General features: G+C 36.7%; 1 protein-coding gene across 1 annotated transcript in view; it reads left to right on the top strand.

The window, feature by feature from the left end:
* MALRD1 (MAM and LDL receptor class A domain containing 1) overlaps nt 1-27379 on the top strand; it is a 594555-nt gene that overhangs the window by 53918 nt on the left and 513258 nt on the right. The window contains exons 5-6 of the mRNA XM_039478847.2: nt 4551-4647; nt 26130-26231. Of these exons, the coding sequence (XP_039334781.2) occupies nt 4551-4647; nt 26130-26231 (199 nt within the window). The remainder of the gene's footprint in view (nt 1-4550; nt 4648-26129; nt 26232-27379) is intronic.

Genomic DNA, 27379 nt, shown 5'->3' with positions numbered 1-27379 from the left:
GTTTTATTCTCTAACTATGGCTTTGAAGAAAATATAGGATACAGATCTTCAACACCAGGTGAGCTAGGCAACTGTCTCAGTGTGCCAGGGACTGAGGGATTGACTTTCAAATGCTGAAAGTGGACATCTCAGGTAATCTGGGATGGCTAGTCCCCCTGAAAGACACTTTTACAATAAGGTTTTAAATTGTATGTATTAAAACTAAAGTTGATATATTTTAAGATATACTGATATATCAATAAAATACAACCTTTAATTTTCTCTTAATTTCTTTCCTCTCTACTTTTCTTACTGTTCCAACTTCTTCTTTCTTTTCATTTCTTCTTCTTTCCAGACTTTTATCATGCTTTTGAGAGAAGGGAATTCTGGGTAATGAGGAAGGAGAATGTTTAATTTAAATACTAATTCCAAATGTTGTTGAAGTAGAATAATTGTCATACTCATTTCATAGATAAATTCAACACAGCCTTTATTTTCTAAAATAATTTAGAGAATTAAAGCCAATTCAAACCTATAAAAGACAGAGTTATTTATGCAGCCTAATAAAACTTATGCATGGTAGAAATAATAATCTAATGATTATTACAACTTCTTGAAGAAGTGTTACATATTTTAACATTTGGTACAATCAAACAAAATTTTCCTGTTAAACATGAGATGTTAAAGCATTTTATTCCTTTAAAAATTATTTTCTAATCCCGATCTGTGAGCCAATTTAATCCAAGGAGGTTTCTTTTATATGATATAATAATTGATTTTATAAATTTGACATAAATCGAATGATTTGTTATATGGTGGATTTACCACTTGCTTAAATAGAGGAATTAAACTGGATTGAATTTTACCTTTGATTCTTTTGAGTGGCTAAGAGGGAAAGAATGGCTAAATGAATAGTATCTTCACTGTAAAAGTTGAATTATAAAAATGACGTAGTTTCTTAATTGCTTGGTCAGAAATCACTATAATTTCAAATTTTCAGGCTTTGATAAATTCAATGGGGATCAAAAGAAGTCTGCAAAAAATCCCTTAACAGATGATTAAATGACACCTTCATGACATGACTTCAGAGAAACTCTCACTGGAAACAGTAACCAGAGATTGAGACTGTACTCTATTGAAGTCAAATATCAGTGTTGGGGGTGTGGTGGTTGGGAAGGCATCTTAAGCCATCAGGCACTTAAGTCTTTCTATGAACAATTCATTTATTTACTTAAGAAAGATTAATTTGGACCTCTTGGGATGTGGTAGGTACAATGAAGGGAAAGTTTGGTATACCATGTTAAGAGAAGATGATTGACAAGTGTTGGGTGGGGCTACTATGTGTCCCTGAGCCCTCAAGACATCTGTGGCTTTCAAGGTTTGTGGTATGCAGAATAGTCCCTGAGTACCAAAAATGTATTTAATTTTCTGTGGATGCTCAAATGTTATTAACTGCTGGAGAAGTTCTTAGTTTATTTCTTACACTTCTCTTCTTAATGTCCTATGTCTGCTTGTCTTTTCTCAACAATGACAACAAAAGCAACAAAATGGGGCCAAGATTGCTTTTATGGAGACTGAGTCACATCGAGTAGACTCTGAAGGATGAACTTGATGAAGTTCCATCTCTCTCCTTGTAGAGATTTAATAACTGAGATGAGAATCTTATCTACCAGTCGACTCCATTATTATTTACACATCTTTTTCAGCTTTGAAACAGCTGATGGTATGGGAGTCTTAAACTGCTTTTGCCAAGCTTTGTGCCTTCTTAGACCTGCCTGTCTTTCAGTGAAGGTCTCTCTGAGAAGCAGAAGAGATTAGGGTGTTGAGTAGAGCTGGAACTTGCTGTGTCTTGTAGGTCAAACCTTTAAAATAACATCCTTGTTTTGCTCAGCTTTCTATTCTCAGGTGATACATCTTGAGTTCTGATGATTAAATATGTGCAGTAGATCAATTAAAACAAAACATAAAACTCCAGAATATGTAATATCCAGGGTGATTCTGCTGTAGCTGAGGCAGCAAGGTTATTCACTTGAGTGCTTTAAATGTACCAGTGGCTTCAACTAAAGCAGATGCATGTGCAATATATTAATTTTATTTCCCAAAATACACTATTGCTGGTGTGAAAACTGCACTTACCTTAAAGGCTATGCAAAAATCAGGAGACCATATGACTCTCTCGGGATTCTTTGGCTACACCAGTCTTTTCGGATTGCAGGTATGCTTTAGTTCTATCCTGTCAGCAAGTGAGCAGATGTTCATTTGCTTTTGTTTGGTGGGCCACAGAGAAGTGCTGTGCTTGTAATACAACCTGCCACCATCTAGTATCTCATTACTGCAAAGCTTTTGTGAGGGGCTTATTCGAGGGGATTCTGTAATCACTGTCTTCAGACAATATCTGCTTCCTCATCAACTTACAAGCCTCTGAGAATTATTTCATTTACTGCCATTTGCTTTCCATACTGACTTCTAATGGTTTAAAAGCCATGCATCCTTCTTTTAAAAATACCCAAATAGGAGACTTCAATCCCAGCTGGATCCCAGCTTGGCATGGGCTTTGGAAAAAGCCTCTGCAGCTGATGTTCACCTGGGGGCTTTGTCACCTCCATCTGTGAATGACTAGCTCTACCCTTTAATGAAACTGAAGCAGGTTAATTTCTGAGGGAATGCTATGCATAAACAAGGATTAGTGTTTATCTACTTAGCAAAGATGGAAGCACTTTGGAGAGTTTCTGAAGATATTTATGGAATAATAATACTAAAATTTCTTGAGCACTTACTATGTGTAAGGCACTGTGTTTACTTCTTTGGATGCATCATTGTATTGACCCTTCACAAAAATCCTCTAGGATAGAAAGATGATTTACCCCATTGTTCTCTGAGAATTACAAGCTTTGGAGAGTTATCCTACTAAGTCCCATACCAGCTTAGACTCTAGGGTAGTTTGATTTTAGATCTCACTGAACCATAATAATTTTTTTTTTTATTATGTTAAAGCATTACAGTGATTTAGAATACATAGAGGCAAAAGAAACCAACCCCTAGTCTGGTCAAATCTGTTGTGTCTGACTCTTGAAATATTCCTTTGTCTGCTGTACTGGATAAAACAATTTTAGGTATTGCATGCTGCTGATTAATTGCAATCACATTTTTTAAAAAATTGCAGATATAAGCAATTAATTTTACCATTGTCCTAAAATGTTCAAGGAGGCAAAGAATAAAACAAACTAAACATACAGTAGAAATTTAGCCCCCAGTTGAAGTGAAACCTTCTTCTGTCAGAGGCATTAGAACCAAAGGGACTCTATCTTGACAGAGGACTGGGAAATGAGGCTGGGACTTTCTGGGCTATTTTTCTGGAAAGCTAAATATTCCTAGCCTCTAGATGTTTACAGTTAAGGGAATAAATTGATAACGTTTACTAAACAGACCTAGATTTGGGAATGTCCTGATACCTTGATATCTTGAGAACAAAGCATTCCTGATTTTGCTTTAAAGATAATGATGTAGATTCTTGCAAAATAGAGTGATTTAGAAAATTAATCCTTTATCACAAAGGATTGTAGCAGAGTACATCTCCCCATGACCTTTTTTTTTTTTTTTTTTTTTTTTTTTTTTATCTTGTATATAAACAAGTGTTGTACCTAGAGTGGACAGGTTCCTCCTCTTACTTTGGGAATGCCCTGCTTTGACTATGGAGTAGCCAATCTTTTATTCCTCTGCTACCTTCTTCTCCTCCCCTTTTCCTCCTTCTCTTCTTTCTCCTCCTCCTCCTCCTTCTTTTTTTTTTTGAGATGGAGTTTTGCTCTTGTTGCCCAGGCTAGAGTGCAATGACACAATCTCAGTTCACTGCAACCTCTGCCTTCCTAGTTCAAGCAATTCTCCTGTCTCAGCCTCCTGCGTAGCTGGAATTACAGGCATCCACCACCATGCTCAGCTAATTTTTTGTATTTTTAGTAGAGAAGGGGTTTCACCATGTTGGTCAGGCTGGCCTTGAACTGCTGACCTAAGTGATCCACCTGCCTCAGTCTCCCAAGGTGCCGGGATTACAGGTGTGAGTCACGTTCAGTCATTTTAACAGTAAGTCACAGAACAGTCATTCCTAGTCAATGTTTACATAGTGGCAGAAAATGTGCAATAGGATAGCATGAGTATGACATTTAAGGCAAGAATGGGTAAGATTTAGAGAACCAAAGGGGAAGATGGGGCACAACTGCAGATGCCAAGAACTGGAGCTCAAGATGGAGAGTGGATCCAAAAGCTGGTAAATGCACGGTGGTATGAATATGTAAGAACTGAACACTTGAGATGGTTGTAGGGAAGAATCCAGGTGAATATTGCTGCATTTCACTCACAGGTTCCCTATCCTATGCCAGACATTTGAGATACAGTGATGACCCTACATTTCCTTTGTTTTTGAGAGTGTTTGCTTTGATTTCTTTGCACCTAGAATTGGCACGGTCACCCATGTGCTTCTAGAGAGTGACGTGTTTCCTATTGCAAGTTCTCTTTTATAACACTGTGAGACAGTGATCTTCCTTGCTTTGTGATTTTGTTTTGTTTTTCTTGTGCAGGTTGTTTTTCAAGGTCAAATGGCTTCAGCTGAAGAACAGGATAGAGTCATGGCTATTGATGATGTATCTTTCAGTTCAGGCTGTTTGCCTGCCAATGGTAAGAACTTTTTCTCTCATTTTGATCTTTACCATATATAAAGAATTCAGTGGAATTTAAGCATTGTAATGGATTTAATCTGCTGTTTTGTCTGATGTTTTCATGTAGGATATTTTTCATTGTTCTAATACATTGTGTAACAGACTGGATCTATACTAGAAGGAAAGATTGGCTGTTTTTCACTGACTGATGCCGTAAAGAACTGAATGGGATAATTTAGTCTAAGACTTGAAATCTTGTACCAATGTTTACAGTGACTAAAGTTAAATCTTAACAAGAGAACTCTGTGCCTTCTAGGAGACTGGGAGAAAACTAACCTCCATGAATTTGAAATTGTCTTCTTGGACAATTGGTTTGATTATTCTGCTGAAAGTAACAAAATGGAGAGTTATAATCTATTTTCTATTTTGACACATCAATAAGCCATATATATCAGATGCAAAATTTTATTTATATTGTTCCTTATGATTATATTAACTGAATGATAATCTATTTTTATATTATTTCAAAAACAATTCAGTGTTAAAATTATAATTAGAATAGCATAAAATACAAAGCACAATATAATAATCAAAAATAATCAGACATATATATATATTTCAGGTTTTTATCTTTTAAAAATTTTGTTCTATTATGGCATGATATAACAGAATAAAGATAGCTATTTTATAGATAAGGCTTCTGAGTTCTAATTTGGTACAACTATATGTTTGTTGTGGTAAATAATTTTTCAAAACAAGAAAAGATGTCTTCATCTACTTAAGAGAGACCATAGGATCTTCATATTGTGCTTTGTTTTTAGAGTTTTATTTTCAGTCGACACATAATTGTACATATTTATGGGATAATGTGATGTTAAACACGTGTATACATTGTGTAATGATTAAATCAGAGTAATTAACTTATCCATTATCTTAAAAAATTATCTTTGTTGTAAGAATATTTGAAATTCTCTCTTCTAATTTTGAAATAAACAATATAATATTGTTAACTATAGTCACTCTACTGTGTAATAGAAAACCAGAATTTATTACTCGTATCTATCTGTAATTTTATACTCATTGAAAAGTTTCTACACACACATCACCCACACTATCCTCCCAGCCTCTGATAACCACTATTCTACACTGTACTTCTGTAAGATAGGCTTTTGAAAATTTTGCAAACGAGTAAAATAATATGGTATTTGTTTTCCTGTGTCTGGCTTATTTCACTTAACATTTTCTCGATTCATTCATTTTGTCACAAATGATAGGCTTTTATTCTTTTTTATGGTTAAATAAAAAAGAATTCTTTATTCGTCCATTGATGAACACTTACGTTGATTCCATATCTTGCCTATTGTAAATAGTACTGCAATAAACATGGGAATGAAAAAATCTCTTTCACAGAGATTGAAATTATATCTCTTTCAGTTCATTTTCTTTGGATAAATACCCAGAAGTGGGATTGCTGAATCATTTGGTAATTCTATTTTCAACTCTTTGAGGAACCTCCATACTGTTCTATATAATGATTGTACTAATTTACATTTCTACCAACAGTATATAAGGATTCCCATTTATCCACATCCAAACCAGCATTTGTTAACTTTGACTTTTTGGTAATAGCCATTCTGACAAGTATGAGATGATATCTCATTGTGGTTTAAATTTGCATTTCCCTGATGATTAATGACCCTGAGCATTTTTTTCATATTCTATTTACTAGGCATTTTTCTGTCTTTTTCTGATAAATGTCTATTGAGGTTTTCTGTCCTTTTAAAAATTTGATTATTTGTTTTCTTGGTGTTGAATTGTTTTAAGTTTCTCATGTATTCTAAGATATTAACTCCTTCTCAGATGCATAGTTTGCAAACATTGACTCCTATCTGTAGGTTGTGTCTTCACTCAGTTGTTCCTTTGTTGTGCAGAAGCTTTTCAGTTTGATGTAATCTCATTATTTTTTCTATTTTTGCTTTTGTTGCTTATCCTTTGTGTTCTTATCCAGAAAAGTTATTGCCCAGACAAATGTCATGAAGCATTTCCCTTAAGTCTTCTAGTACTTCTATATTTTCAGATCTTATATTTAAGTCTTTAATCCATTTTGCCTTGATTTTTGTGTCTGGTGAGAGATACAGGCCTAGTTTCATTATTCTGCAAGTGGATGCTCAATTTTCCCAGCAGAATTTATTGAAAAACTTTCCTTTACCTAATGTGTGTTCTTGGTGTCTTTGTCAATCAATTGGTTGAAAATGTATGGGTTTATTTTGGTATTCTCTATTCTAATCCATTGGTCTATGTGTTTGTTTGTATGCTAATACCATGCTGTTTTTTAAAGTATATTTTGAAGTCAGATTGCATAATGACTCAGCTTTGTACTTTTTGTTGAAGATTGCTTTATATATTCAAAATTTATGGTGGTTACATAAATATATTTGGATTGGTTTCTCTAGTTCTGTGAAAATGTCATTAGTATTTTAATAGAGATCTTATTTAATCTGTAAATTACTTTGGGTGGTAAGGAAATTTTTTTTTTTTTTTTTTTTTTTTTTTTTTTTTTTTGGGTAAGGACATTTTAACAATATTTATTCTTCCAGTCCGTGGACATTGAATATATTTCCTTTTGTGTGTGTGTTGGCTTCAATTTCTTTCATAATTGTTTTTGTAAGTGCATTGTGCAGATCTTTTACTTCTTTGCTAATTCCTACATATTTTATTTTAATTGTAGCTATTGTAAATTATATTGCTTTTACGATTTCTATTTTAAATAGTTTACTATTATAATTTAGAATTACTGCTGATTTTTGTATTTGATTTTATATCCTACCACTTTATGGAATTTATTTATTTGTTCTAAATATTTCTTTGTGAAATATTTAGGCTTTTCTGTATATGAGATCATGTTGTCTGCCAATAGGGACAATATGACTTCTTTCTTATTGCGTGATTGTTCTGGCTGGGAATTCCAGTACTGTATTGAACAGAAGTGGTGATAAAAGGCATTCCTGTGTTATTCCATATCACAGATAAAAAGCATTCAACTTATCTCCTTTGGATTTTTTATATATGGGCTTTATTATGTTGAGGTATGTTTTTTCTATACTTGTTAGGATTTGTTACCATGAAGTGACATTAAACTTTATCAAATGCTTTTTCTCCATTTATTTAAATTATGTATTTTTTGTTTTTAATTCTGTTGATGTGATGTATCACATTTGTTAATTGTATATGATGAAATATCTTTCCATCGCAGGATGACTCCCAACTTGATTATGGTGAATAATCTTTGTAAGTTGCTATTGCATTTTATTTCCTAGTATTTTGTTGGACATTTTTGCATCTATATTCATCTTGGATATTAGCCTGTAGTTTTCTTTTTATATTGTGTTCTTGTTTGATTTGGGTACAAGGGTGAATTTGGCTTCACAGATTGAGTTTGGAAGAATTACCTTCTCTTCAATTATTTTGGGCATAGTTTGAAAAGAATTGTTTTTATTTATTTAGTCTGTAAGTGAAATCGTTTTCATATTTATGGGGTACATGTGAATTTGTTACATGCATAGAATGTATAGTGATATAGTCAGGATATTTGGGGTATCCATCACTTTTGAGTTTTTATCACTTCTATTTGTTAGTAATACTTGAAGTCCTCTCTTCTAGTTACTTTGAAAGATAATATATGGTGTTGCTAACTATATACCTGCTCTGGTATCAAATATTGGGGCTTATCTAACTGTATGTTTGTGCTCACTATTCAGCCTCCCTTGATATTCCCTTCCCACCCACTCACCCTTCACAACCTATGATATCTATCACTCTATTCTCTATTTCCATGAGATCCTTTTTTTTTTAAGCTCTCACTTATGAGTGAGAGGTTATGAATTATTTATTAAATGTTTCCTAGAATTTTGTAGTGAAGCTGTCAGGTTCTGGGTTGTTCTTTGGTGGGAGACATTTTATTAATGATTCAATCTGTTCAGATTTTCTATTTCTTCAATTTTAGTAGGTTTTATGTGTCCAGAAATGTATCTGTTTCTTCTAGGTTTTCCAGTATATTGTTGTTCATAATGGTCTTTTTTGATCCTTTGTATTTCTGTTCAACCAGTCCTAATATCTCCTTTTTCACCTGTCATTTTATTTGCACCTTCTATTTTTTTTTTACTTAGTCCAGCTATTATTTGTCAATTTTGTTTATATTTAAAAAAAAAACATTTTTTCTTTGTTGTGTTTTGTATTGTATAGTCTCTATTTCATCTAGATCTGCTTTGATCTTTATTATTTATTTCATTCTACTAATTTTGGGTTTAGTTTCTTCTTGTGTTTTCTAATGTCTTGAAGTATAACATTAGGTTGTATATTTTGAATCTTTCTAATATTTTGATTTAGGGATTTATTGCTATAAACTTCTCTCTTAGAATTACTTTTGCAAATCCCATAGGTTTTGGCAGGTTGTGTCTCCATCTTTGTTTGCCTCAAGAAATAATTAAATGTTCTTTTTAGTTTATCATTGGCTTATTTTGTTCTTCAGGGGTATTGTTGATTTTCATGTATTTTTATGATTTTCAAAGTTCATTTTGTTTTTGAATTCTAGCTTTATTACATTGTGGCTAGAAAAGATAATTAATATGATTTTGATTTTTAAAAATTTGTTGAGACTTGTTTTGTGGCCTAACATGATTTTTCCTGGAGAAAATTCCATGTCCTGTTGAGAAAATGTATTCTTTGTAATTATTGAGTAGAGTCTTCTGAAAATGTATTTTGGGTTTATTTGATCTAGAGTTCAGTTTAAATATGATGTGTCTTTGTTCATTTTCTGTCTGAATGATCTGTCCATTACTGAAAGTAGAGAATTAAAATCCCTTGCTATTATTGTATTACAGTCTATCTATTTCTATAGATTAATAATATTGGCTTTATATATTGGGAGGTCTAGTTTTGATTGAATATATATTTACAAGGGTTTTATCCTTTTCCAAATAGATCCCTTTATCATTATATTATGACCATCATTATCCATTTTTTCAGTTTTCAAATTAAAGCCTATTTTATCTGATATATTCATAACTACTGCTGCTCTCTTTTAGTTTCTGTTTACATGGAATATTTTTTTCCCATTCCTTTTTCTCAGTCTATGGGTATTCTTACAGGTGATGTTAGTCTTTTGTAGACAGCATATAATTGGGTCTTGTTTTCTAATCCACTCATCCACTTATCCATCTTTTGAAAATTTAATCCATTTACATTTAATGTTATTATGGACAGATGTGACCCTACTCCTTTCATTTCATTCATTATTTTCTGCTTAGTTTGTAGAACTTTGTTTCTTTCTTCTCTTGTTGTTTATCTTTGTGGTTTGGTGGTTTTCTATAGTGATAAGTTTGATTCCTTCCTATTCTCATTTGTTTAATCTGCTGTAATTTTTACTTAGTTGTTACCATGGGGCCTACATTTAAAAAATCTTATAGAAGACAATTAACTGATAGCAACTTAAGTTTGGTGGCTTACAAATATTTTAGAATTTTACTCTCCTCCTACAATTTGTAATTTTGTTACCTTAATTTATGTCTGTTTATATTATGTGTTCTCTAACAACAGATTGTGGCTATAGTTATCATTGACGATTTTGACTTTTACCTCATTGTCCTAGAGATTTGAAAGATTATATAACACCATTACAATAGTTACATATTTTGAATTTGATTATAAATTTATCTCAACAAGTAAGTTTTATGTTTTCTTATGATTTCATAGTAATAATATCCTTTCACTTCCAGTTAAAGCACTCCCTTAAGCATTTTTTGTAAGGCCAGTATAGCAATGATTAATTTCCTCAACTTTTGCTTGTCTGTAAAAGTCTTTTTTCTCCTTAATTTCTGAAGAAAATCTTTGCTAGATAGAATAATCTTGACTAGCAATTTCTTTTTCTTTCAGAACTTTGAATATATCATTTCATTCTTTTCTGGCCTGTATGGTTTCTGCTGAGAAATCTGTTCATAGACTAATGAATTTCTATAGATATGATTTAATACATTTCTCTTACTGCTTTCAGAATTATCTATTTGTCTTTGACTTTTTGTAATTTGATTATAATGTGTTTTAAAGAGGACACCTTTACACTGAATCTGATGGAGACTTTGGGCTTTGTGGATATGGATGTTCATATTTCTTCCAAGGCTCGGGAGATTTTTAACTATTATTTTAATAAGTAAGATTACTGTGACTTTCTCCATCTTTTCTCCCTCTGGAAATTGTATAATGCAAAACTTTGTCTGCTTAATGGTTTCCCATAGGTCACATAGTCTTTGCTTGCTCTTTTTTATCTCTTTTTTCTTTTTTTTCTCCTAAGTTATTTCAAAAGACTTGTCTTCAAGTTCAGAAAATCTTTGTTCTACTAGTCTGATATTGACATTCTCAATTGTATATTTTTGTTTCATTGTTTATGCCCTCAGCTACAAGATTTATGTTTTATAAATGATATCTCTTTGTTGTCTTAATCACTGAGCTCATGAATTGTTTTTCTAATTTGGTTGAATTGTTTATATTCTCTTTTATCTCATTAAGTTACCTTAAGATTATTATTTTGAATTCCATTTTGGGCAATTTATAAATTTCCATTTTGTTGGGGGGCAGGTACTGAAGAGTTATTGTGTTTCTTTGGTGATATCACATTTCTTTGCTTTTCTATATTTATTGTTTCCCTGTGTTTATATCTGTGCAACTAGTGGAATAATTATTTTAGAGTATTGGTTAGGTAAGGTACCTTGGCTGCACATGTGTTGTTTGTTTGTTTGTTTGTTTGTTTGTTTTGCCCATGTGTTTTAGAATATTGGTTAGTTAGGGAACACTGACTTTGGTTCCAGGTGGGTGCAGTAGTCTCTGAGCAATTTTTTCAGCTGTCACCAACATGGATAATATCTGTTTCATTGGCTTAAGTTGTAGGACTTTGTGCAGCTCCTTGGACAAGCCTTCCCACTGGAGGTGGGGATCCTGGGCTGTTCTGCATGCCAAGTGTGCCTGAGAGCTGCTCTGTTACTGGGTCAAGCGTTAGCTCCCTGTCAGGGACAGAATTGCTGGGCTGTTCTGTGTATTGACGGTGTGCCAGGGCTACTCCACTCCCAGGTTGGGTGTGGCATCTTTGCTGATGTTCCTGGTGTCAGACTGTTTCACACGCAAGTATGCATGTGGACTGCTGCATCTCCAGGTCAGGCTTGGCCTCCCTGGTTAGCAAGATTGCCTATCATTTGTGGGGCAAGGCATCTCATGAGCTTGGCCACTGGGGTTGTAGCAGTACCACTAGGTATAGGCTTCAAATAGCGGGAATGGTGTGCTACAGCCACTGGAAATGGAAGTTTGGCATGCCTACTGGCAGTTTATTCACAAGAGTAGAAAGCTGTAGCTCTTTGGCTGGAGAATGGTATACTACCATGTGGGAGCACAATGTAGTACCAGCAGATCCTCATGGATGGGGAGATGCAATGGCTACTGGACCCCAGAGCAAGATGCACTGTAGTCATGGCTCCAGTCTCAAGGTAGCACTTTATAACAGCAATGTAGATCTTGGGAGGAAAAGTCACAACATGGGCTCCTTTTTTGGAGCAGTACAGCCATGGGAACTCCTGGCAGTGACATTAGACTGGGCTTAGGGCCTGTAATGACCACAGAGTTCTATAGCACCCAAAACTGTGGTGACTGATCTTTGATGGGGGATACTTGGAGTCTCCTGCTTACCTTTTCTTTGCCAGGATAATTACTGCTAATTCTGAGCTAATCCCAACTGGGGAGACAGGACAGTAAAGACAGGGTATTTTCTTCCATTTTCTGTGAATCAATCCTGAGTCTCCATGCTCTACAGGGTCACTGCCATTCCCCTCCAACTCTCTGCTGCTTGCCCTCAACTACTGTAGTCAAAATGTGCTTGTTTATTCATTGTTTTAGTCCGTTTTGGTGGAGGGAAAATACGTTAGGCACCTCTAGTCTGTTGTCTTGCTAACATCACTCTGGTCCGTGCTTGGGTTTTTAACATCTCTTCTGTTAGTATAAAAGCTTACAGATAAGATATTTCTTGCCATCTATACCAAGCCTGGGTTTTATAGGAGCTGGTGACAGCCCCTTCTAACAATGGAACCTGTAAAGTGCTTATTCGCTTTTGTATTTTTAGTGCTTAGCATTTTTCAGGTAAGAAATCATTATATGCTACATTTAAATTTAGATAAATTGAATTAGAGAACGTTAAGGGAACAGATTATAATCCCCGTGCCTTATACCTAGAAGTAAATAATTAAAGTATCATTCTCAATGCCTTTTCACTGTTAGAAAACAACATTTATTGGACTTACCAAAAGGGATGTGGTTAACTGAAGGCAATGCAACCTCTACTGCTGATTTGCTATTTAAATCTTTTCTAATATTCCGTCTTCTGGTCCCTTGCATTGTATTCCTGGGCCCACAGCAAAGCCAGCTTAGTTTTCATGAGACATCTGGTTCTTGACCCTGATCCCTTTAGCAGTGTCTATATATATATATATATATATATATATATCAATTTTATAGTTTGTGCAGAAGTCAGGGTCTGTCAAACGAGATGATCCTGACTAGTGTACTAGTGTTAATCATTGACTAGTCTGGCTAATCACATTCAGAGGAGAAAAAGACAAAGAAAACACCTATTGACTGGACATTCTTTCTGTAGGGAAGTTAGGAATTTGTTGTTGCCATTGAAACTGTATTTATATTACAACTTTACAAACACACATTCTTGGGTGGTGCTTGGGAGTTGAGGTGGCCTGTAATAAGACTCTGCTATTATTTTAGACATAAATTTCTTTCCATCTTTGGCCCTGGGAACCAAAGTCATTTCCCTAATTACCCATAATCTAATACTACGACAAAGACCAAGTAGGTATGCCATCATATAGATTCAGAGGACAAATGCCAATTTTGTAGTATTTTAAAAGGCTCTATAAAATCACTATAGAAGTTTAAAAGCAATCATAGTACAAGCGAGGCTTCAGAAAGCTGAATAGTCAAAGAAAAATTGTGATCCAATACAGAAACATGAGCATCTGCAATTTCTAAGGCAATTCTTCTAGACGTCATTATAACCATAATGTATTTGAGGTGGTGTGGAAATGAAATTTACTAAAGACGTGGCATCAATAAATTTTAAGGCTCATATATTGTCTGAACCTTTCACATGAATATGAAATTTACATAACATGATAAGCTTTCAGACTGGAGAGGAGGACTCTGAAATCTAAGGCTGAAGTCATCCATGAATATGGAAAGTAGACCTACATGTATGTCCAAGGGCGATAAGTTGAATATCATGAGCCAAGATGTTTGTACACATTCAAAGAGAAATATTTGTGTTGAAGCAACATTGGGGATTTAGATGAATTAGGCGTTGCCTTTTATAGGGCATTAAAAATGATGTCATCTCCTGGGAAATCTGCGAAGGAAGTGGTTTTCTTATGGAAAAATCCAGGGTTCAGATGAGATCACCAGGTATGTTATTTGAAGATGAGGGCACAGGTAGTTGCTTTTGTTTTTGTTTTCCAAGTAAAATTAAGGATTGAGCGCACATTTACATTTTTGGGAGGAAAACACAGCAGCATGAAGATTAATAATAGAGGAAAAACCTAAAGCATTATGGGATGAGACTGGCATTTGGTTGGGGCTGCACTTTGTAAATGGCAGAAATGTGAGAGACTGTAAAATTAAGTAGCATTAAATTACCAAACGGGACTCTCTAGTCAAGTTCAGGCTCTGTCATAACAGACTAAACCTAGTTAATCATCAGAATCACATTGGGGAGTGATTGATTCTGGGCTTCACTCCAGTGATAGATGAGAATCGCTGTGAATGGAGCCTGAATTTTAAATAAGATTCTCAGGATAGTGTCTGTGTGTGCGTGTAGCCAGTAGAGCCAGGCTTAAGGACAGGACTAGCATTTGTGAACCACAAGGTCTGGTATTACACTGATTATTGTACTTGGGGCAGAAACCCAGCTAACTAGAATGAGTAGTAGTTTTAGTCTCATGCAGTACTTGTGGTGGTGGTTGGGGCAGCGTTGATGGTGGGGGAGCATTGGAGACATGCAGTCCAGCATCAGAAAATCCAATTTCTATGGAGGGTAGGCATAGGGCTTCTTTCATTTGGATGCAAGAAAGCAGGCAAGTTTGCTTAAATTACTTACAGAAATGGAGGATATAATCATCGCAAAGTTTCATCAGCCCCAATGCAGTTAAAGTCAAGGACCAAGGACTTACTTTTTTTGTATTTGTTTTACTGCCTCATGCTTGTGACTTTCCAGCTATAAGATGACTGTTGAAGACCTGTGAATCTCAAATTTTGGGCAGGAAGAAGGCAGAAATAAGAGGGGCAATGTTTTTGGCCACATCATTGGCTTAACTATTTTATCTGGATAACTTTAGTCGCTAGGGAGGCTAACAAAACTGAATATTTAGCTTTTAGCCTTTGGAATAGAGGTAAGCAAGGGGAATAGATTTATGAGTGGAGTGAGCAAACATATTTGCTACAGAAACTGAAAATCAACACTTTTAGAAGTAAGTTCCAGTTTTCTTTCAAAATCTGTTCCCTCTCCTTCATTCCCTGTTTGAGTCAGGGGCAGTTGTTTTGTCTCACTCAAAAAGCTAAGAGTCATTTTTACATATTCTTTTCTTTTTTTTCATCCTTATATCAATATGGTTAAAGAATATTGAGGGAATCTCCTACTTCCCTTCTTAAGTTTTCTTCTCTTATTTATTACTGTTATTATTCAACTCTGACTTTGTTCAAGCCCACATTATTTTTTTCCTATGGAATATTTTTTTTCTTCCAATTTTAATACATTCTACTCAACAAACGACTTCCAACAGATGATGCTTCCATAAGGCCAGGTCTCCACTTCTCATAAATCCATCAGTAAGTCTTATTGCCTCCAGGTCAGAATTCAAATATTTTATCATGACATCAGCTCATCGCGATACGGCTCGTGTTCAGTAGTCCAACGTCCTCCTTCCCAATTCCCCCAACAATTCCATACTCTGGCCAAAACAAATTACTTGTGAGTTCAGCAACACAGTGTCTTCTAATTCTTGGGTATTATGCAAACCTCTTTTCTTCCGTGCGACAGCCTCATTCCATTACTTTTCTTTTATTTGTTTTTCTTCTTCTCATTTTTCTTCTCCCTATCCTCTCCCCATTCTCCTTCCCCCTTTCTCCCCCTTGCTCTCCTGTCTGTCCTCCCTACTACCTTTCTCCTCCCTCCTTCCTCCCCCTCCCATGGCCTCTTCCTCTCCTTTCCTTTTTCTTCCATCTTTTCCCTTCTTCCTTCTTTCTTCCTTCCTTTTCTTTTTTTCTTTCTTTATTTTTTTGATATGCCCTTCCACCATTTATACTCCCAGGCTGAGTTGAGGTTTCTTGTGTGGGGAGCTTATAGACAATCCTTTGACACTGCCAGTACCACCCCCTACGCACACACACAGACACACAGACACACAGACACAGACACACACACACACGTACATATTGATTTATCTCTATGACTAAATTCTAAGTACCTTGGTAGTTCCTACCCTGTCTAATTCATGACCAAATGATTGACAAAGAACATGTGCAGTTATTCAGATGCCAAATATTTGGGATTTGGGATGATGACGTCATCCTTCTGAGATACATGTGCTCCATTCCATTAAAAAGCAGATTTAAGTAAAATATCATGGGAAGATGATTTTAACAGTGCTTACATTTATGCTCAGTATATGATATTATTTCTAGGTTTTTATTTTAGTCTGAAAAAGTTAGGTCCTCAAGCTATATTATGTGGCTTTATTGAAGAAGAAGTAATCTGGGCCAAGCATTTGCTATATTTTATTAGACATATGGGTGCTTTTGTCATATTATAGCAGAAATATTGTATTTAGAAATGAGTGAACTTTAAAAAAAGGGAATGAGTGGACTTAAGTTCTATCATAGCTACCTTTTGATAAGTCTTCTTGGTTTATAGAAATGATTGTTTAGGAGGCTGAGATGAGTGGATTACTTGAGGTCAGAACTTCGACATCAGCCTGACCAACATGATGAAACACCATCTCTACTAAAAATACAAAAATTAGCTGGGTGTAGTGGCCCATGCCTGTAATCCCGGCTACTTGGGAGGTTGAGGCAGGCGAATTGATTGAACCCTGGAGGCGGAAGTTGCAGTGAGCCAAGATTGCATGCCACTGCACTCTAGCCTGAGTGATAAAGCAAGACTCCATCCTGGGGGGTGCTGGGGAATTTTATATATATATATATATATATATATATATATATATATATATATATGTATTTAGGTTTCCTGAAAAGACTTGTTTTACTCTTTCTTCATATCAGTGGGTCTTCCAATTTTTTTTTCTATTTTTTTTTTTTTTAAATGAGACTAGGAAGCGATTGTGTTAACTGTATTTTTTTTTCTGTATTCTGATGCAGTGGCATCTGGGGCCTTGGTGACCCTGGAGGAATCTCACAGGGTAAGCTCATTGCTAGAGATAGTAAAAAGCTCACCCTTTTGAGTTAACCAGTGTGCTTTTCAAATATAAATCAACAAATCTACAGCCCCATCTCCAACCAGCTCCTCTATTATGGGGCTTTCACACACCAGGCCACCATAAACCTGTCCTGTACACTCCAGGGCTAGTGTATTACTCCGTTATGACTACTATAACAAAGTACCTCAAACTGCATTACTCAAAAAACAGAAATTGATTTTCTCATGATTCTCGAGGCCAAACATCCAAATTCAAGATGTCTGCAGGATTGATTGAGTTTTGTGTCCTTTCTTCCTGGCTCATAGGAGGCTGTCTTCTCCATGTTTCTTCATGTGGTCATTCTTCTATACCTGAATATGACCTAAACTCTTGTTACAAGTACACTAGCCATATTGGATTAGGGCCAACCCTGGTTGCCTCACTTTACCTTAGTTAGCTCTGTAAAGGCCACATTTCCAAATACAGTCACTTGCAGAACTGCTTCGGGTTAGCACTTCGGTGTAGAAATTCTGGGAGGCACAGTTCAGCCCATAATAACCAAGTTCTAGACAGCTAGAAACAGCTTCTATGTCCTACGGCCTGATGTTATCATTCAAACTAGCCAGCCTAGGCTTGCTTACCCTGCCTGACCTGCTGCTTCTCTTAGAAACCAAAAGAAAGGTTTTTGCGCATGTTTCACTCCACTTCCTCTGCCTCCTGACTGATGCTGAGACTTTCCCATAGGCTCCCTTTTCTTGGGGGTTCTAGAGACACCCAGAAGGAGGTCTATACTCCAGGTGACAGCAGACCCCTATGACACGAATTTACCTATATAACAAACCTGCACATGTACCCTGAAGTTAAAATAAAACCTTTTTTTCTTTAAAAAAAAATTCATAGAACTGAATACTGGAAAATATGAACCTTACTCTAAGTAAATTTATAAATAAATTTGAAAATGAAATGACCAAATTTTAAAGTTGAAAAATTCTGATGATGAGGAAATTTGTAATGTATAGCTTATTTATTATACTGCTATTTATGAAAACAAAACTATTATTTTACCATATCTGTTTCTCTTTACTGTAAACATATACCAGCCTGGACAACATGGTGAAATCTCATCTCTGCTAAAAATACAAAAATTAGCCAGATGTGGTGGTTCATACCTGTCATCCCAGCTACTATGGGAGGCTGAGAGGGGAGAATCGCTTGAACCTGGGAGGTAGTAGCTGCAGTGAGCTGAGATCATGGCACTGCCATCTAGCCTGGATGACAGGGTGACACTCCATGTCAAAAACAAAGAAAAAAATATATATATGTTTGTGTGTGTGTGTGTGTGTGTGTGTGTGTGTGTGTGTATACTATTTAATTTATAGAACTACTTAGTTTTTTTCACAGTTTCTGAACACTTTGCAAGTTGGGCAATAAAACTAATTTTTTAATATGAGAGAAATTATTTAGACTGTTTCCACATCTTCAATCAATACAGTTCTAACCTCTGCCCCACCCAAACTGTGAAAATTTATTGTACATTTATTGAAAAGAGGATCACTTTAGATTTTACCAAAGTAGCAAGTACGAAAAGAAAAAATCAAGACTTGCTATTGTGATTAAATAAGAACTTGTTTAATCACTGATTCTTGAATAACACTGATTCTTAAATAATACAAGATTCTTATAGAAACAGCTAATTATAAATTATATAAAGATTTCATGTGGTGGCTCATAATCAGAATATTGCAAATATTCTGTGGATATTTTTAGATTGATTTTTCAGGACTTGGCCTTAGTCTCATTTGTAAAGGCCTCACATACAGTAGCCATCCCTTTATTAGAATCTGAATGATGCATATGTATTGCCCAGTTAAATAACTAAGAACCTTTTTAATTTTAGTAGGTTCCAGTTTTCTTTTAAAAAGACAGTAACTGTTCCTTGAAATCACTACTAATTAAAGAAAATTGACAAATTGTCTAAAACCTCTGGAGTAAAAAGTGGGTGTCAGTTATAACTTTTACTTCAAAGGCCTTGAGACGTGGGCTTCATTTTCTACCCTGTGAGAGAGTTTGGACAATTTTATTTAACCTGTTTGTGCAAGATAAGATTTGAAGGATGACAGCCCTAGACATGTGACTTCCATGGTATAGAGACCTTGAAATGGTTGGCAAAGCTTCATTCTACTAATCATGTATCATTGATGGAGGATTTGAAAACGCCTAAGATAATTTTCTACAGCCAAATTGTGTTACAACATAAGAATAAGACAAAGAGAGCTGGGCACTGTGGCTCATGCCTGTAATCCCAGCACTTTGGGAGGCCGAGGCAGGTGGATCACCTGAGGTCAGGAGTTCAAGACCAGCCTAGCCAAGTTGGTGACTCCCCATCGCTACTAAAAATACAAAAATTAGCCAGGCGTGGTGACATGCACCTGTAATCCCAGCTACTTGGGAGGCTGAGGCAGGAGAATCCCTTGAACCTGGGAGGTGGAAGTTGCAGTGAGCTGAGATCATACTACTGTACTCCAGCCTGGAGGACAAGTGAGACTCTGTCTCAAAAAAAAAATAAAAATAAAAAAAAAGAGAAAGAATGAGAGTGAGAGGAGAGGAGTGAGGGAAGGAGGGAGAATTAACATGAATATAAATAACTGGCATCTTTAAATAGCTTTGAGCCCTGGGATTAATATGCTACAATAAAAAGAGCTGTCCGGGAGACTCACTGATTGACAGTTTATGCATACCATGCCAACATACATACTCATATACCTCTCTTTTTATGGTTATAAATTCCAGTTTTCAGGCCAAAGGCAGTAAAAGTGTTAGACACTGGCAAAAGACATTTAATACATTTGACACAATCTCCATTTTTAATTCCATGCGATTTGTACTCAACTGTTTTGCTGTTTTTGTTTATATTACTTCTGTGTTTTTTTTTTTTTGGTCTTGTGTAAATACTGACAAATTAGAGATGATATACAACATTTAATTGAACTATGACCAATATTTAGTTATATAGCTCTAGGGACAGAAAATTTGTAGCTATTATATGAATCTACAAAAATTACAGTTTTAATTGTTTCATGGTAATCGTGATTGTGTAATCTTAGCTTCATTTATCGCCAACATTCTGTTAATTGCATATGCAGTTTTATTTTCAGTGGATCTTATGTTCAGGAGGATTTGCATATTCATCATTTGTAAACTCCCATTATGAGAAACCAGATTGTGAATGCATTCATAAATCATTTTCATAACCAATTGCTTCAGTTGTATCATGAATAAAAATGAAAATGAAGTATATAGAGTCTACAATGTTTCAAAAAATTTCATCACGTTGTTATTAGGTAATTTATTCATTTATCAAACAAGTATACGTTGAACACCTGTTATGCCAATAATTTTTTTACATAATGGTGGGATAGCAGTGAAAAACAAATAGTAATCATTGCATTTACCAAGGTTACTATTTAGTTTGGGAGGAAAAAAGATACTCAGCAAATAAATAAAAAATATAGTTTAGATCAAGTGGTGATATTTGTTATGGAGAACAAACAGTAAAGCAAAAAACTGTGATAAGAAGTGCCAGAAATGAGGATGAGATCATGATGTTTTAAATGGTCAGTATAGTCACATTAAAATATATAATCTCAGAAAAGTAGCCAAAGAATAGAGGAAACAAGCCATGTGAATATTTGGTATGTTGATAAAAAGAGTCAAACTCTATAAAATATAAAAGAGATTTATTCTGAGCCAAATATGAGTGACCTATGGCTCATGACACAGCCCTCAGGAGATCCTGAGAACAGGTGCCCAAGGTGGTCAGACTACATATTTGTTTTACACAATTTAAGGAGCCAGAAAACATCAATCAATGCATCCAAGATGTACATTGGTTGAGTTTAGGAAAGCAGAACAACTGGAAGAGGGGGCTTCCAGGTCAGGTGGATTCAAACATTTTGTGATTGACCATTGGTTGAGTTATTATCTAAAGACCTGGAATCAATAGAAAGGAATGTCTAGGTTACAGTAAGAGATGGTGGAGACCAAGGTTTTATCATGCAGATGAAGCCTCCAGGTAGCAAGCTTCAGAGAGGATTGACTATAGATGTTTCTTATCGGACTTAAGTTTGTTCTACCACTAATTGCAAAAGGAAGGGTATAATGAGGCATTTCTGGCTTTGCTTTCCCATCACGGCCTGAACTAGTTTTTCAGGTTAACTTTAGAATACCCATGGATGAGAGGGGGGGTTCATTCAGATAGTTGGGGGCTTAGAATTTTATTTTTTGTTTACAGATTGAGCTATGAATGTGAAGGCCTCAAGGAAAGAGTAAGCTTAGTTTACGTGAGTAAGATCATAGTAAGGCATTGATGTTTACTTTATATAGGATGAAAACCCATGGAAGGTTTTGAGCAGAGGAGACATTATCTGACTTACATATCCAAGATTATAGTGGAGCCAGGACAACCACAGGTAGACAAATTAAGAAGTTATTATGACAATTGAGAAAGAGATGATGTTCCCTGAGCCAGAGTTGATAGTAGTAGTGGAGGTAGTTAGATTCTGGATGTGTTTTATAGATAATGCAGAAGTTGGCTGGTGGGTTTCATATTTGGTCAGAGAGAGAGAGAGAGAGAGAGAGAGAGAGAGAGAGAGATAGGGGTGTGAGTCATGGAAGACTCCAAATTTTTCACCTGAACTAGAAGGATGGGATTTCATTAACTGGGCTAAGATAGGCTGTGGGAAGATGAAGTTTAGGCTGAGAAACATCAGAAGTTTGTTGAGATCGTAACTGCCCAAGTGGTTCATCTTGCCCACTGCCTGGACAGAGCCGATTCATCAAGACAGGGGAATTGCAATAGAAAAAGAGTAATTCATGCAGAGCCGGCTGTGCAGGAGACTGGAGTTATATTATTACTCAAATCAGTCTCCCTGAAGATTCAGGGAGCAGAGTTTTTAAGGATAACTTGGTAGGTCAGGAGAAGCCAGTGAGCCAGGAGTGCTAATTGGTCAGAGATGAAATCACAGGAAGTTGAAGCTGTCTTCTTACACTGAGTCAGTTCCTGGTTGGGGGCCACAAGATCAGATGAGCCAGTTTATTGATCTGGGTGGTACCAGTTGAACCATCAAGCAGTGTCTGCAAAATATGTCAAACAGTGTTCTTAGGTGCAGTTTGGGGAGGGTCAGAATCTTGTAGCCTCCAGCTACATGAGTCCTAAACCATAGTTTCTAATCTTGTGGCTAATGTTAGTCTTACAAAGGCAATCCAGTCCCCAGGCAAGAAGGGGATCTGCTTTGGCAAAAAGCTTTTACCATCTTTGTTTAAACTATAAACTAAGTTCCTCCCAAAGCTAGTCCAGCTTACACCCAGGAATGAGCAAGGACAGCTTGGAAGTTAGAAGCAAGATGGAGTTGATTAAGTCAGATCTCTTTCACTGTCTCAGTCATACTTTTGCAAAGGTGCTTTTGAGATTTAGACCTATTTCTGTGACCCAAGGGAAGAGGCTTAAGTTAGTAGCAGGATACTGCTGGAGTGTAGAGTTGGAGTATAGGAAAATTTTCAGCCTTAGGTACACTTTTATGAGTCATCAGCATATAGGAAATGGTTTAACAGCATGTGACTGGGTGATATTAACAAGGTGTGGGTGTGTAGAGAGGAAGAGATGAAAACCACAAAAGAGATTGAGAAAAAAAATAGCTGGTAGCAGTCAGAAAACCAGAAGAGAGTTTTATGTAAGAGCCTAAAGAAAATATTTCAAGAAAAAGGGAGTAATTAGCTCTGTCCAATATTACTGATATGTCAAGTGTGTTGATGAGAAAAAATTGAATATGAGATTTAGCAGTATAGATGTCCATCTTGATATATGCAGTTTCAGAGGAGTGGTAAAGGTGATCAACCAACCAATGAACAAGGACTAAAATACTGTTTCATGCTATAACATGGATGAACCTCAAACACATTATTGCTGAATGAAAGAAGCCAAGCACAAAAGGCTACAATGTACTGCATGGTTCAATTTATGTGAAATAGTCAGAGTCGGCAAATCCTTAGAGACAGAAAGCAGATATAGTGGCTGTCAGGGCCGGAGGGAGAAGAGAGAATGGTGACATGACTGGTGGGTACAGGTGATGATTTATAGCAGTATCTTGTTCTACTATGTGTTGTAATTAGGTAGTTTGATGATTGCACAACATTGCAAATTTAATAAAAGCCACTGACTTGTACACTTTTTTTTTTTGAGACAGAGTTTCACTCTTGTCATCCAGGCTAGAGTGCAGTGGCACGATATCAGCTCACCGCAATGTCTGCCACCCGAGTTCGAGCAATTCTTCTGCCTCAGCCTCCTGAGTAGGTGGGACTACAGGCATGTGCCATCACATCCAGCTAATTTTTGTATTTCTGGTAGAGACAGGGTTTTACCATGTTGGCTAGGCTGGTCTTGAACTCCTGACTTCAGGTAATCCACCCACCTTCATCTTCCAAAGTGTTGAGACATTTGGGATTACAGGCGTGAGTCACTGCACCTGGCCTTTTTTTTTTTTTTTTTTTTTTTTTTTTTTTTTTTTTTTAAGATGGAGTCTTGCTGTGTTGCCTAGGCTGGAGTGGAGTGGTATGGTCTTGGCCCACTGCAACCTCTGCCTCCCAGGTTCAAGCCGTTCTCTTGCCTCAGTCTCCTGAGTAGCTGGGATTACAGGCACCCGCCACCATGCCTGATTAATATTTGTATTTTTAGTAGAGATGGGGTTTCGCAATGTTGGCCAAGCTGGTCTCGATCTCCTGAACTCAAGTGATCCATCTGCTTCAGCCTCCCAAAGTGCTGGGATTACAGACATGAACCACTATGCTTGGCTTATTTTTACACTTTAAAATAGATAAAATGGAAATGGTAAATGATATTTTTTATGAATTTTATCTCAAAAAAAAAAAAAACTTACTGACATAGGTTCAGGAGAGAATAGGAGGGGAAAGAACTGGTGTTGGAGTCAGTGTGAGAATAGGCAGAACTTTGGAAGGTAGTTGGAGAAGGTTGTCAGGTCTGGAGAATGTTTTTCTAAAGTGGTTGAAGTTTGGGCCTTTTAGGCCTACATGGAAATGATCATGTAGAGAAAGAGAAAATGTTGTTGTAAATGAGAGGAGAGAAAATTGGCAGCATGATTCCTTAAACAGCCAACCAGAGATGAAATTTCTGTCTAAATGGAAGGCGTTATCCAGAGAAGGACATAGAGAGCTTACTGGTTCTACAGGGAGCAAAGCATGTGGATGACTGGTCAGTGACCTTGATGATGGGACTTGTAAAGTTTTCTTTTGATTTTCTCATGTGTACAATGAAATGTGAAGCAAGGTGATAAGCTGAGAATGATAATAGGGAAGGAAGAGCTGGAAGTTATAAAAGAGAGAATAGAAAGGTTTGAATAGTTGCCTAGGAATGCAGAAAAGGAAAGAATGAAGGTCACCATGATGCCATGGAGTTAGTGTCATGAATATGAAGCCATTTCAGTCTACATTTCTTCCCTCCATTCAGCTGTACAGATACAGGCTAGCGTAGGTAGAAGGATGTATTTTCTAGAGTTTTTGTCGTGAGAGTATGGAGAAGTATGAGCAGGGCCAGGGAGTGATTGCTTGTCTAACATCTGTAATAAAGGAAATGAAGACATGATAAGTGAGGGAAATAATTGAAAAGAGTTTAGGACCCTGGGCTTATAGAGCCTGGTGCATTTGAAATATTATTAGAGATATAAAAAGAAATGAGCTGGAAAGATAGAGATGATGGTTAGGGAGTGGACCACTTGAAATTAAGACAAGGAAACATTATCATCGTTAGTAATGGTAATACTTCTTTTGAGGAGTGGTGGCAGATGTCGTTTTTCATCAAAGTTCTCCTTCAAGATCAGCAACAAGAGGAAATCAAGAAACTGAGAAGCAAATGACAGTGAATATCGAAATGACAAAGAATGATAGTGAGCTCAGAGTTAAAATCTGCAGAGGTGGAGGGACAGGGCACCCTTAGGGCTCACCTACAGTGTCTGTAGGTGACTGTAACAAGCTGAACATGGAGGGGTGCCATTTGACATCATGAGAGTCAAAGCTTAGATATTTAGGAAGGTCAGAGGGAGAATTGTGTGCAAGTGGCATGGGGCAGGAAGGACTCCTAGTCTACCTTCAAGTTTTGTATTGGGAGGGCATGGGGAAAAGAAAACAAACAAAAAGCACTTTTTTTTTTTTTTTTGAGATGGAGTGTTACTCTGGCACCCAGGCTGGAGTGCAGTGACGTGAGCTCAGCTCACTGCAACCTCTTGACTCCTGGGTTTAAGCGATTCTCCTGCCTCAGCCTCCCTAGTAGGTGGGATTATGAGTGCACACACCACCACACCCGGCTAATTTTTGTATTTTTCAGTAGAGAAGTGGTTTCGCTATATTGGTTAGGCTGTTCTGAAATTTCTGACCTCAAGTGATCCACCTGCCTTGGGCTACCAAAGGCTGGCCCATGCCTGGGAAGACAGGTGTGAGCCACCCTGACCAGCCAACAGGCACAATTTGAGAAAGCTCCAGAGAAAGCAGTTCCAGGGCAGATCCACCTTCCAGGTTTAAGGGGACACCATATCTTAAATTTGACACATGTACAGCTGTCCTAATGGTAGACTCTGAGTTCCAACATTAGGGGAGATTTTTAGTCCTCTGAAGGTTTGGCTTTGGGGCTTGCCAGTCACTATGGAGATATGAATAAAATATGGAAGCATTGGCATGGTTGTTTTATTCTGTTTTTCTCTGTCTCTTTGTGAGTGTGTGCGTGTGTGTGTGTGTGTGTGTGTATGTGTGTGTGTATGAGAGAGAGAGAGAGAGAGAGAGAGAGAGAATTACCTAAAGGGTGATGATACCATAGAGAGAAGTTGGTTACAGTGTGCTTTGTAGAATGAATATTAACATTAAAAAAAAAAACTTGAATCTTTCCGGTTGCACCTGCATTTCACTTCTTGCCAATCTTTAAATTTAACAGATGGAATTTTACCATGTCAAGAAGCATTGAATGCTGAGCAGGAACTGTGCCATCCAGATACAGACCTCTGCAGATTTGAGGCTACATATGAAGGACTGAGATGTAAGTGTTAAATTGAGATACTGACTTTTCTGGTGTGTATGCAGTATATGAGACTCAGAGACCACTTGCGGGAATATGCACATGCCAACCTTTGTTGACGTTAGTGTCCCAGTTGCAGCTGGAGTGTTATTGGGAAGCTGCGGTGGTATACTAAATTCATCAATTTAACACAATGTCATTTTGTAAACAACAATTAAAGCCATCTTGGAATTATATGCAATCTTTCTTGTATAAAATTTCAGTGTGATTGTGAATAGTAAATAATTTAAACCAACTAATCTAACCCCATAAAGTAGGTAAGGTAAAATATGAAGCCATTTAAAAAATTGTTGACTGGGCATGGTTGCTCATGCCAGTAATCCCAACACTTTGGGAGGTTGGGATACGAGGTGTGCTTGAAGCCAAGGACTCAAAATTAGCCTGGGTAGTATAGCAAGATGCCATCTCTGCAAAAAGTAAAAAGGCTGGGCATGGTGGCCTGCACCTGTAGTCCTAGCTACTTGGGAGGCTGAGGCTAGAAGATTACTTGAGCCCACGAGTTTGAGGCTACAGTGGGCTATAATTGCACCACTGCATTAAGCCTGGGTGACAGAGTGAGCCCTGTCTCTCTCTCTTTCTCTCTCTCTCTCTCTCTCTGTCTCTCTCTCTCTCTCTCTCTCTCTCTCTCATTGTACTGTTCTGGGATACCTGTGCAGATCATGCAGGTTTGTTACATAGGTATACACATGCCATGGAGGTTTGCTGCATCCATTTCCCCATCATCTACATTAGGTGTTTTTCCTAATGTTATCTCTTCCCAATCCCCGACCCCCAGCTATCCCTCCCATAGCCCCACATCCCCTGAAAGACCCCCATGTATGATGTTCCCCTCCCTGTGTCTGTGTGTCCGTGCTTTCTCATTGTTCAGCTCCCACTTATGAGTGAGAACATGCAGTGTTTGGTTTTCTGTTCTTGTGTCAGTTTGCTGAGAATGATGATTTCCAGCTTCATCCATGTCCCTGCAAAAGATATGAACTCATCCCTCTTTATGGCTGCATAGTATTCCATAGTGTTTATATGCTACATTTTCTTATCCAGTCTGTCATTGATGGGCATTTGGGTTGGTTCCAAGTCTTTGCTATTGTGAAGAGTACTGTAATAAACATATA

The sequence above is a fragment of the Saimiri boliviensis genome, chromosome 8, assembly GCF_048565385.1.
Source record: "Saimiri boliviensis isolate mSaiBol1 chromosome 8, mSaiBol1.pri, whole genome shotgun sequence".
In the NCBI taxonomy this organism is placed as follows: domain Eukaryota; kingdom Metazoa; phylum Chordata; class Mammalia; order Primates; family Cebidae; genus Saimiri; species Saimiri boliviensis.
Note: the sequence above shows the minus strand (reverse complement) of the source record. Positions and strands in the feature narration are given on the sequence as shown.